The 12,360-nt window shown below is 46.5% G+C and overlaps 1 protein-coding gene across 1 annotated transcript in view; it reads right to left on the bottom strand.

Annotated features, from left to right (window-relative positions):
* Nucleotides 1-12,360, bottom strand: part of NUP85 (nucleoporin 85) — a 203,380-nt gene that overhangs the window by 109,954 nt on the left and 81,066 nt on the right. The window contains exon 7 of the mRNA XM_068261938.1: nt 5,705-5,826. Within this exon, the coding sequence (XP_068118039.1) occupies nt 5,705-5,826 (122 nt within the window). The remainder of the gene's footprint in view (nt 1-5,704; nt 5,827-12,360) is intronic.

Here is a 12,360-nt window from a genome sequence, read left to right as displayed (position 1 = left end):
GGTGATGAACAGCTGCAAAAAGTCTAGGGCCGTTCCTAGATGAGCTGTCGCCACCTGGACTCCAGACTGGGCAGTGAAAGGGGGCACTACGGGTGCGGCGGAATCAGAGGATTGCCAATCTGGTTGTGCCAGCACCTCTGGGAGTCTATGGGTATTACGGGCCCGTCTTCTTCTTGGTGGCTGCGACGGGGGTACTACTGCACTTGCCACCGTACCCGTTTCAACTTCCATGCTGACGCTCACCACTTCGCCAGGGTCTACAGAAGTACTGGTACCAAGTCCAGGAGATGCTGCGCTGCTGGTGCCTGCCTCACCAAGAAAACTATCAACAGCGCTAGCACCACCCTGCTGCCCTTGAGGCGGATCCTGCGCCACCTGCGGTCTAACGACTTGGGGTCTGGTACGCCTGGCTCTAGCCGGGACCATAGCCTCGTCATCACTTTCGGTCAGGGAACCACTGCTTTCTACAGGTTCAAATTCGGACCCGGAAGATTCGAGGGATGATTCTTCCCAAAAGAACTCATCCGACTGGTCCATGTACCTGTATACCTCGTCATCGGAAAGCCCCCTTCTTGCCATTGTGGATTGCTAAATTTATGGGGTTTTCCTCCAAGACTACCCAGAAAAAAAGAGCACCTACCTAGCAAAAGGGAGTATTTGAGAGGTATTGGGGTTGGTGGGAAGTGGGGTCTCAGAGGCAATCAAACAATCACGGGACAATCGAAGCAGATCACGGGACAATCGAATACAAGCGCAGCACAATCGAATACAAGCGCAGCACAATCGAATACAATGCACTTGGACGGTGATTAGGGGGGGGGGGGGTCTAAGGGCGATTTGAGGGGGTGGGGGGTTGATCAGGAGCACGGGGCAGACTGAGTCTTGATCTGATGAGAGGCAGACACAGGGAGTTACTGATCGCAGATCAGTTAGTGATCGCTGGGGAGGACAGATGTAAACAAAGAGCAGGGGATGTAATCAGGAGGGGGGTATGAGGGCAATCGAGGGCCTGGGCAGGTGATCGGTTACCCCCGCGGGGCAGTTAGGGTCTGCTCTTATGAGTGGGGGTGCTGAGGGGTGATGGACAGGTGATAGACAGGTGATCAGAGGGGGATCAGAGGGTAAGGTAGCTGTATACAGATGTATACAGTATACAGGGGGGTAGTCTGGGATGGGGTCTGGGGGTGATCTAAAGGTAGGGGGGGGGGATCAGGGGTGACTAGGAGGCAGTTAGGGACCTAAACTAAGGGACAGTGTCGCTAGTTAGTGGCAGGTGGGAGGGTGGGGGTTTTATAGGGGTGCAAGGGTGCTGGGCAGGGGTCTGCTGGGGTGATCAGGGGGGGTATGAGGCCTGGGGTGGGAGATCAGGGGGGCTGTGGGTAAAAAAAAAGCAATGTGCAGTGTATACCTGTAATGGCTTCCTCCTCGCTGGTGGTCTCTGCAACAATGAGACCACGAGGCGAGGAGGAAGCATGTATAAGGCACTTTGTTTACCTAACAAAGTGCCTTATACTTTCTGATTGGCGGATCCCCGAGATCCCTCCGCTCGCCGGCACTGCTAAGTGGCCGGCGAGCAGAGGCAAAATGCCGGGCTTCCGACTCCCAAGCGGAGGATCGCGTCACAGATGACGCGATCGCTCCGCCCATGCCCATACAAGGACCTCCGCATTTTGGCAATACGGCGGTCCTTGCGGCGTCCACTTCCCGGCCGCCATTTGTCTATACGGCGGTCGGGAAGTAGTTAAAGGAATACTTAAGGCAAAAATAAAAAATGAGTTTTACTCACCCGGGGCATCCCTCAGCCCCCCGAAGCTGGATGGTGCCCTCGCAGCCCCGCTCCGATCGTCCTGTCCCCGCTGGCGGCTACTTCCGGGTTCGGCGACAGCCGCTGACAGGCTGGGAACGCGGCTGATTCTCCGCGTTCCCAGCTGCTATATCACCCTCTATGCTGCTAGCATGGCAAAATGTGGAAAACTTCAAGGGGGCCGAATACTTTTGCAAACCACTGTATAAGACCTTTAAGTCTTTACTGGCTCCAGTTTTTGTTTCCGCATTCAATAAAATCTCGCCGTCAACCATTCCCTCGCCGCAACTCTTAGAGGCACATATCTCTGTTATACCCAAACCTGGGAAGGATGCCAAACTCTGCTCTAGCTATAGGCCAATTTCTCTTAATGTGGACATAAAGCTGTTGGGAAAAATACTCGCTAATAGACTCTTGCCCTTGATCCCTAATCACATAGGTATTGATCAAGCCGGATTTGTCCCCGGTAGGGAAGCCAAAGACAACGTAATGAGAACTGTGGGGGTGATAGCACATGCTAAAAGACGAAGCATTAAATAATTTCTATATTCCACAGACATGGAAAAAGCCTTCGACAGGGTGGTGTGGGATTATATGCACGCCACCCTGTCGAACTTGGGCCTAGGAACATCCATTAGACATTGGATTGAATTTTTATACTCGAATCCGTCCGCACGGGTCAAAGCGAACGGTCTACTATCTAATGCTCTTCTATTAGCAATGGGACAAGACAGGGTTCTCCTCTCCCCCCCTTCATCTATATACTTACATTGGAGCCTTTTCTCAATGCAATATGAAAAGGCACATCAATTATAGTAATTCAGATAGGTTCTTCATATCATGTGGTTTCAGCATTCGCAGACGACCTGTTATTTTACCTTCAAAACCTAATGACCTCATTACCCAATCTTATTAACAGGTTTAAAGAATTTGGATCCATTTCCAACCTTAAAATCAACTTTAATAAATCAAACGCCCTTAACGTGTCCCACGATGAGCCCATGGTTAACCACTGCAGATCTGCTTTCTCCTTTGTTTGGGCCAAAGAATCCCTTAAATACCTGGGTATTAATATAAACAACAATCTAAAGGATCTATTTCTCTTAAACATTGCCATTATAGGTAAAGAATTGAAAACAGATTTAGCCAGAGGGGGACTACAAAAAAGCCTTTTGTGGTTTGGGCGTATGGCCTCAGTTAACATGAATCTTCTGCCTCGATTTTTATATGTTAGCCAATGCCTCCCCCATTACTCTACCTCCAACCTTTACAAGGGAAATGCAGAAACATCTTAAATTTATTTGGGGACACAAGCCCCCCAAAATAAAGAGGCAGACTTTAAACCTCCCAAAAGATGAAGGAGGAATGGCTCTCCTTGATCTTCATAAGTACCACCTAGCCTCACAACTTTGCAGAGTAGTCGAATGGGCTAACAATGAAAACCCTAAGGCATGGGTACTGGTAGAGCAAGCCTCAGTTGGGATGGGCTCATGTACACTGGGGTGGGTGGTAAACTCGAAAAAAAGAAATGATAGCTTGGGGCAACCATTGGCTTCTATTAAGGCATTACATAAAGGCTTGGCATCGGTGGGTTTGGCATCCTTCCCCAGGGAGACTGACATCTCTTGTGGATAATCCTGATTCCCCCCCAGCTAATATCCCCTTTTTACAAACTTGACCCTCAGGCAATACCCCCAGGAGTTTACGAGTTTATATCCCATGGAGCTGTCAAATCTTTCTTATGCATGTCCACTCTCCGCAACGATATTACCCTAACACAATGGCACAACGTTTTTTGAAAACCTCAGTCTTGCTAAATCTAAACCTGGTCATTTAATCTCACTCCTGTATCAGATGCTTTTGGGCAACACAGATTAAACTAAACTAAAATTTCAAACTCAATGGGAGGCAGATCTTGGAAGGGAGCTGAATGAGGATCAATGGAAAAAAATCTTTACAATAAATCATAAGTGGTCAATACTCAGGGACTTGGTTACAAGATCACCACAAGATGGTATAGAACCCCCTCACTACTTCACAAAAGCTTTCATTCTGTCTCTAATCTCTGTTGGAGATGGGGATTACATGAAGGTACACTAATACATATTCTCTGGTCATGCCCGTTGATGGTTCCCTTTTGGAGACAAATTCACTATCTTATGGAAAAAATCTTGAGTGACAAGATTGACTTCACACCTGGGACTTTTCGCCTTCATGTTACTTCAGAACCTCTAAAAAAACATACAAAAGAATCCTTGGCATTCCACATGATCAATGCGGCTAGGTCTTTGATTCCTGCAAATTGGAAGTCTGTCTCTCCACCCTCAACTAAAACATGGAATAAACGAGTAGATTTCGTAGAATCGATGGAAAGGTCAATCCTACTTAACCAAGACAAAAATGATCAATATTCTATCCCCTGGTCAGTGTAGTCAGAGTTCCAATGTTTGCAGGAATACAAATCCATCTTACTTCCTTGAGAGTATATTTTGTATGGGTCTTTTTCTCCTATATCCCTCCCTTTCCTTTTCTCTTCCACCTCTCCATCTTTCTTCTTATTTCCTCCTTGGCACGGGAGGTGAATTATCCTGCATGCATTAGCATACAGAAACATGTTCCAACTCTAAATATGTGCTTTAACTATACAGATCATTTCAGAAATTTTGGTTCTCGCGTGTATTGCTGAACACCTGCTTTTAAGTTTAATAGTTTAATACTGTTACTATCTTTCAGATGTCTTTGTTATACGATGTTTCGTGAATCATTTTTGGAATGTTAGTATTATGCTGACTTCTCTTTTTGATTAATAAAAATTTACGTGAGAAAAAAAAAAACATAGCTATGGATAGGTTGCCTCAGTATAAATAGCAAGGGATAACTGCTTCGGTATAGATAGCCAGGATTAGATGCCTCCGTATAGATGATCAGGAATGGGTGCCTCAGTATAGGTAGCCAGGTAGAGGAGGGGGGGGGGGGGGTGCAGCGGCACCAACCAGCAGGAACAAATAATCGATTTGCCGCGATCCACACACTGCATCTACTTACTTCTTCCTCTACTTGCGGTCCATCTCACAGTAACAGCGCCCCCTAGGGGGCGCTGTTACTGTGAGCTGGAACGCAACACAGGAAGAAGTGTGTAGATGCCGCGCATGGATCACAGCGGAGTATTGGATGTTCCCTCTGCCGCTGCATCCCCCCCTCCACCTGGCTACCTATACTGAGGCACCCATTCCTGATAATCTATACGGGAGGCATCTAATCCTGGCTATCTGGGTGACAGGGATTATCCTTATAACGGTTATAACACATGTTCAATGTTCTTTCCATTTACCTGTAACGTGTAAACAGAGGCGCCAAAAGAATAAAAACTAGCTAAAATTTTTAAAAAAGTAGAGGAGGTTGACTTACCTCCTCCAAGCAGAGACAAAAATGCAGATGATATATCAACAAAGAATTTTGTCACATACTCCAGGTATCAGGGCAACGCGTTTCACAGGAGCGACCCTGCTTCATCAGGCAATGGGGTGGAGTACATACAAAGCAGTCTAATTATTAGCCAAGCCCCTCTGTATCCACAGAGAGGCTTGGCTAATACCTAGCACTGCTTTGTATGTAGGAAGTTATTGCAATTCATTCACATTCCTCTAGTACCTCAAACCTCATTTCTTCCTGTACCTTACTCCTTTCAGAGATTAAAATGTCATTATGCCACTGTTCACTATGTACCTACTGACTCTGTCCTTTCCCCACCTGTAAATTGCAGCAACAGGTACAAATGTACTAAACGCTTTCAAAGGCCAAAGCTCAAACTAACACTGCCTAAGGGAAGGCAAATGCTATAAACAGTAGTGGTAGGATAAATGTTAAAAAAAAAAAAAAAAAAAAAAAAGGAATACAGACCACATCCCAGAACTTGTTGTGCTGTGGGGGATTTTCACTCTGAAGAACATCTTGAAGCATACTGTCCACCTCAGATCCATGGAACTGCACCCAATCCAAAAGCAATATCAAAAGGGATCCCGCTAAAAAGAAACAGACTAGTTCTTTATGCACATAACTCAATACTACATTTCTGCAGTGCAAAGCTCTTCTTTAACCTCCTTAGTGGTATGGACGAGCTCAGCTCGTCCATTACCGCCGGAGGGCGCTGCTCAGGCCCCGCTGGGCCGATTTTGCAAATTTTTTTTTTTAAATTACGCAGTTAGCACTTTGCTAGCTGTGTGGGGGATTCGATTGCTGCCGCTCACCGCCGATCTGAGGCTACCCGACGCGAAAGGAGCCCCCACGCATACCCCGTGCGCAGCCTAGCCAATCAGTGCCAGGCAGCGCTGCGGGGTGGATCGGGACTCCGGATGACGTCACGATGTCATCACGATCATCGACATGGCGACGGGGAAGCCCTAAAGGAAATGCCGTTCAGAACGGGATTTCCGGACGGGCTAATGCGCCGGCGGCGATCGAAGGGTAGGGAGGGAAGCCGCAGGGAGGGAGGAATCATGTAGCTAGCGCTTGGCTAGCTACATCATTTAAAAAAAAAAAAAAAATTGTGCTGCGCTGCCACCCTGGCGATGTTGATAAAACGCCAGGGTGGTTAAAGCAAATCCGAGGCGAACCTCAGGTGAAAAATATTTACTTAAGGAGAAAAGCCTCCGGATGCGCCAGAGGTTTCTCACTCTGTCCTCTACATGTCCACCGTTGCCCAGGATCCTCAGGGAAATCTGGAGCCACACTCCTCTTTTGGCACAAGTGCACCCTTGATGCACCTGGATGAGTATGGGCGCACCGGAGTAGCAGTAGTTTGCTCGCTGAGACGAGTTTGGCCATGCTCACATCCGTAGTGGGCGCTGGAAGAATTCCTGGGAAGCCTTTATAGGATCCAGAGGCTTCCCTTTTCTTAAAGAGACTCTGAAGTGACTCTAAAAGCATGTTATTACTGTAAAGCACCTTACCTAGTGCTAAACCACCGCTATCCCGCAGCAAAACAACCCCCAAACCTTTACCCCCCAAATCCCCTCTTTAAATCTCGGGGGAGCGCTTCCTGAAGTGGCAGAGCTTAGCCCTGTAGCTCTGCCTCTCAGCGCGTCAATCCCCGCTGATCGCCGCCTCTCCCCCGCCCCTCTCAATCTGCCTTCACAGAGAGGGGAAGGGGAGAGGCAGATATCCATGCGGCGATTGACGCGCATGGAGGCAGAGCTGCAGCTCATAGCTCTGCCTCCATGAGCAGCAAAATCCACGACCAAGAAAGTCGTGGATTTTGCAGGGGGCTTTGGGGGGTAAAGACCCCTCGTTTTGCCGCAGGATAGCGGCAGTTTTGCACTATGTATATGTTTTTTTTTTAACTGATTTGACTTCAGATTCTCTTTAAAGGAGTCATCAGGTAAAATTGCTGCCCTCTGATATACTTACCCGGGGCTTCCTCCAGCCCCTTGCAGCTGACACGTCCAAAACAGAGGTAGGATCTGTGTAAGGCTCCCTGCACACTGCAAATCCGTTTTCCGATTCCGATTCCGTTTCCGATTCCGATTCCGTTTCCGATTTTCCTTGAATACATTCAACAGAAAAACGGATCAAAAAACGCAGCATGCAGTTAAGATTAAAAATCTGAATCGGAATCGGATGTAAAAACAGATTAAAAATCTGAATCTGAATCTGATTTGCTTGCAGTGTGCAAGAGGCCTAAAGGTGCGTACACACATGCGACTATAGTCGTTTGTAACGATCGTTCCCCGATCTTTACCAACGACGATCGTTACAAAAAACGAACCAACGACTATTAAGGCAAACGACGAACGAGGCAAATCGCTACAAAACAAAGTTCTGTCTTGGCGGATTTTTACCACCGACGATCGTTAGCAAAAGTGGTATATCGTTGGAAACGATCGTTCGTACCAGGCTGGACATGCGCATTTCTCTTTTTCTCCAAGGAACTTTACAATTTTATGCGCAGGCGCATTAAGTGCTTTTACGTGGTGTAACGTTCGTTCTAACGATATGATCGTTTACAACTAACTTTACTTCGGTCGTTCTTTCATCAATTAAAAGATCGTTCGTCGTTGACAACGAACGATCGTTGTCGCATGTGTGTACGTAGCATTAGACCGTAAAAGTGTATCAGAATTTGAAGAGGAAAAAAGGCGCCTAACTGTTCCGTAAACAAAAAACGAACAACATGGGTTTCCATGTGAGCATCTCCGCTCACAGCTGCCGACCTGGGGTCCCCGCCGGTGCAGAGGCAGATCTCGAGGTCATCATGTACTGCGCCTGCACCGCTGTCAATCAAGCCCACGTTGTCTGAGGTGTAATATAGAAGGTGGATTCCGCACGATGTTGGTAGAATCGAATTTGCTTTATTGAATCACGTACATGACAAGCTAAAATCCATCACCACATCTGAGGTGTACTGCACAGGTGCAGAACTACTGCGCCTGCGCAGTACACAGACAACGTGGGCTTGCTTGACAGCGGTGCAGGCGCACTAGAGGAGGTCGGCGTCTGCACCGCCGAGGACCCTGGGTCGGTGACTGAGCAGAGATGCGATGCTGGACATGGCTGCAAGGGGCTAGAAGAAGCCCCGGGCAGATATATCAGACGGCAGCATTATCTGCCTCCTTTAAGAAAAAGTGTGTTATTCAGGCAGACTAAAGGCTTGTGTAAACGGATGTTGGAAGTTTACATCTGACATACTTCTGGAGCATGATATTTAAAAACAAAAAGATCCTAAAAAGTATGCCAAGCCTACATTTGTACTTTCTTTCAACGAGCACTGCTATGCATTGTATTATTCCAATATGCTCAGTTTGAAGTGCTTTGCTGATTTAATACCTGAAAATGATTAAAGTCCTGAAAAAAAAAAAAAAAAAATAAAGTTTACACAAACCTGGGGCTTCCCTCCAGCCCCCTTCAGGCTGATCAGTCCCTCGCCGCCCTCCTCCGCCACCTGGATCCTCTGCTAGGCGGCCCAGTAACTTTGCAAGTCAGGGCGTACTGTGCATGTATGGCCCGGCCGCGCATGTCCTATTGCGCTCATTACTTGCGAAATTACCAGGCTGGCTAAGGAAGGATCCAGGCTGCAGAGGAGGATGGCGAGGGAAGTATAAGCCTGAAGGGGGCTGAAAGAAGCCCCCAGGGATGTATAATTTTTTTCGGTGTTTTTTATGTACACTTTTAATACAATGAGTGGCTATGACCGCAAATTTAAAGGGACTCTGAAGTCTCCAAAAAAAAAAAAAAATCAGTTTTTTACTTTAAAAACTTCTTTAACATAATTGCCCCACCTGAAACGCCGCATCCTCGCGGCTGAAAACTCGATCACCCCAAACTCCCTGGGGCTGATTTCGGGGCTCCTTCCGTGTAGAGGCAGAGCTTTGAGCTGTAGCTCTGCCTCTACTCGTGTCCATCTGTGCGGATCTCCACCTCTTCCCACCATTCTCAGTCTTCTTTCACTGAGAGGGGCAGGGAGAGACGGAAAACAGCGCAGATTGACGCGCATGGAGGCAGAGTGACAGGTCAAAGCTCTGCCTCCCACGGCAGCAAAATCCATGACCAGGAAAATCAGGGATTTTTGCCCCGGGAGTTAGTGGTGATTGAGTTTTCAGCCGCAGGGATGCGGCGTTTTAGGTGGGGCAATTATGTTAGGGCCCATTCACACTTGAGCATTTTGCCGGAAATTTCAGCAAACCGCTAAAACGGTTGATAAAAGTCAATGGGCCCGTTCTTATTTGGGTGATTTGCGTTAATCGCCGCAAATCGCCCAAAAACGTTAAATGCAAACGCGTAGCCTGCACCATTTTCAGGCGATTTCCCGGCGATCGCGTTTCAGTGCTATAGAAGCACAAAACACGATCGCTAAAAAAAAAAAAAAAAAAAACCGCCAGGTGTGAATGGTGATTTTTTTGGGCATTAATCGCCAAAAACCGCCAGAGCAAAACGCTAGCAAAAACGCTAGTGTTTTGCGATCAACAAGTGTAAAAGGGCCCTCAAAGAGGTTTTTAAAGTAAAAAAAAAAACTTGATTTATTTTTTTTGGGAGGCTTCAGAGTCTTTAAGTGTATATAACAGCAGCCATTCACTCTCCACTTAGCATTGAGCAGGGAACAGACAAAAAAAAAAGGTCTGTTCTCTACAAACGGTCACAGTAGGGAATCGCACATTGGTTTGTTAGCTCATTCATAAACAAATAATGATATCACAGAATCCCGCTGATTAACAGTTGATTAATAGATAATGACATTATTAATCACTTCTTCTAGAGTGTCCGTAGTGTGTGCGTAGTGGGAACTAGTATCTGTGGAATGATTGTCTTTTGGGGTAAAAGGTGGGGCGAGTAGCAGAATAGACCGCCAACAGACTTCATTATGCTGGGAATACACCATACGTTTTTCTTCTCGATAGATGGATTCGATAGATAATATCCGACATGTCCAATATGCCTCACAATCGTTTTTTGTCTCAATTCCTCATAGAAGTGAATGAAAAAAGAGAAGAAAAACGAGAGGGAGAGAATCGAGCACAGTATCGAGCGGAAAAATCAATTGGGTGGAAAGTCCTCTGCCCTAGGCCTCAGCGCCAGCCAACCATTAAGTGTGGAATGTGAGTAGGGGATCTCAGTTTGGGGGTAAATATCAAACAGATTATGTTTGTAGTCTGTCAGAATTTAATGAGGTGAGGAAGCATTTCTGAAAGGTTCTTATGCTAGTGAGGGTGCAGAGAGCATATGATAGTAATTTCCATACAGTGGGGACCAGCGCTTTTCAACCATGGTTCGTTTGTCATCTCAGGCCCAGTGCACACCGAGCGGTTTTTCATGCGATCCGCTGGCCGCATCCGCCTGTCAAACCGCTCAGTTAATGTTTCTCAATGAGATGGTGCACACCGGTGGTTTGAGGATTTTAGCAAACTGCAAACGTGCCTCCTGCTGAAAAACACTACTTCAGAGCGGTTTGCCAGGTGTTTTTGTTACAGAAGCTGTTCAGTACATCTTTTACAGTAATAATTTGTGGCTGGACAGTGTAATGGTTAAGGGCTCTGCCTCTGACATGGGAGACCAGGGTTCGAATCTCGGCTCTGCCTGTTCAGTAAGCCAGCACCTATTCAGTAGGAGACCTTAGGCAAGTCTCCCTAACACTGCTACTGCCTATAGAGCGCGTCCTAGTGGCTGCAGCTCTGGCGCTTTGAGTCCGCCAGGAGAAAAGCGCTATATAAGTGTTTGTCTTTGTCTTTGTCTTTAATCTGCTACACAAAGCGCAGCCAAAACCGCTAGGTATATTTAGAAATTTGCTCTAAACATGCCTAGAATCGCTCTGAAATCTGCTCCCAAAACCGCTAGCGTTTTGCAGATCTGCTAGCGGTTTTGGTGTGCACTGAGCCTAAGATCACCTTCAATTTATCATAAAACATATAGGGGTTGATTCATTAAGCTGCGTACCTTAAGTAACAGGCAGCATAATGGGCCAATTAAAGTGCAGGGATCACGTCCATTAAAGCCACCGGACCAGCCAGGGCTCAGTGGCTGTTACTTAGAAGACGCACAAGTTAGTTAGCAGTACATGCTACGCTGCACTACCGCGCGTAGTGTGCACCTAACTCGTGCTCCTCATTAAGCTGCACTGCTTAATGAATGAACCCCCATAATGTTCCAGTTTATGTTCAACAGACTCAAAACTCAGAGAGGGAGTACCCCAGATAGGTGAAGTCAATTGATATTGTAAGCAAGTTGTGGGAGTTTTAGGTTGGGCAACCTCAGGTGTCTTAGGATCCCTAATACCACATAGTATATACCGTATAGTGATCCTGACACCATATAGATCATCTGGTACGGTCTGTGCCAAAGTTTCCTTGCTCTAGGACATCCTCACCAGTTGTGAAGGGTGGCTCCTTTACGCCCACACCCTCGAAAGCATTTATCTGAGCGTTGTGCGTTAAATTTGGCCAGTTTTTCTAGTGTGATGTGCCACCTGAGGAGGATTTTCTAGTTTATTTCAATCACGTTTAAGCATAAGGAGCTTTTAGGTGTAAACAACCACATTTTCTGAAGGTCTTCAAAGGTCTAAATTTAGTTTTAGATCTTTTTCCCAGCGGGGAATGTATTTTGGTTTGATTGTCTCTGTCGGAGATATCAAACTGTTGTGTATCAGCATAATCACCACTTGGACTAAAAGGTCTCAATGGCACTCATTTTCAAAGTAAACTCTGGTGGCAGGAATCAACATGCTGCACAAATTTCTGAATGAAGTTTATTTGCAAACACCGAAAAATTTTATAAGAGGGTGGTTGGCTTTTTGTCCTGAAGTGTCTGAAAGGATTTTAATACTTTTTAATACTGTATCTGTCATAAGATCATATGCCATTGAAGATCATGTTAGCTTTCCACCAATTAAAGGTCCGAGGGTTATCGAATGCTGGTTTTAAATTAAGGGTTGCCTAGAATGGAGCTGGGGGGGGGGGGGGGGGGGGCATCATGGGCGGACATAAGGTCCCCTCTGAGTTTGATGGTCAGTGGCAGCATTTGAATTGTCTGTTATCAAGCTATGTAAATATGCATTAACAGGTGCATGATGC

The sequence above is a fragment of the Hyperolius riggenbachi genome, chromosome 12, assembly GCF_040937935.1.
Source record: "Hyperolius riggenbachi isolate aHypRig1 chromosome 12, aHypRig1.pri, whole genome shotgun sequence".
Lineage (NCBI taxonomy): Eukaryota > Metazoa > Chordata > Amphibia > Anura > Hyperoliidae > Hyperolius > Hyperolius riggenbachi.
Note: the sequence above shows the minus strand (reverse complement) of the source record. Positions and strands in the feature narration are given on the sequence as shown.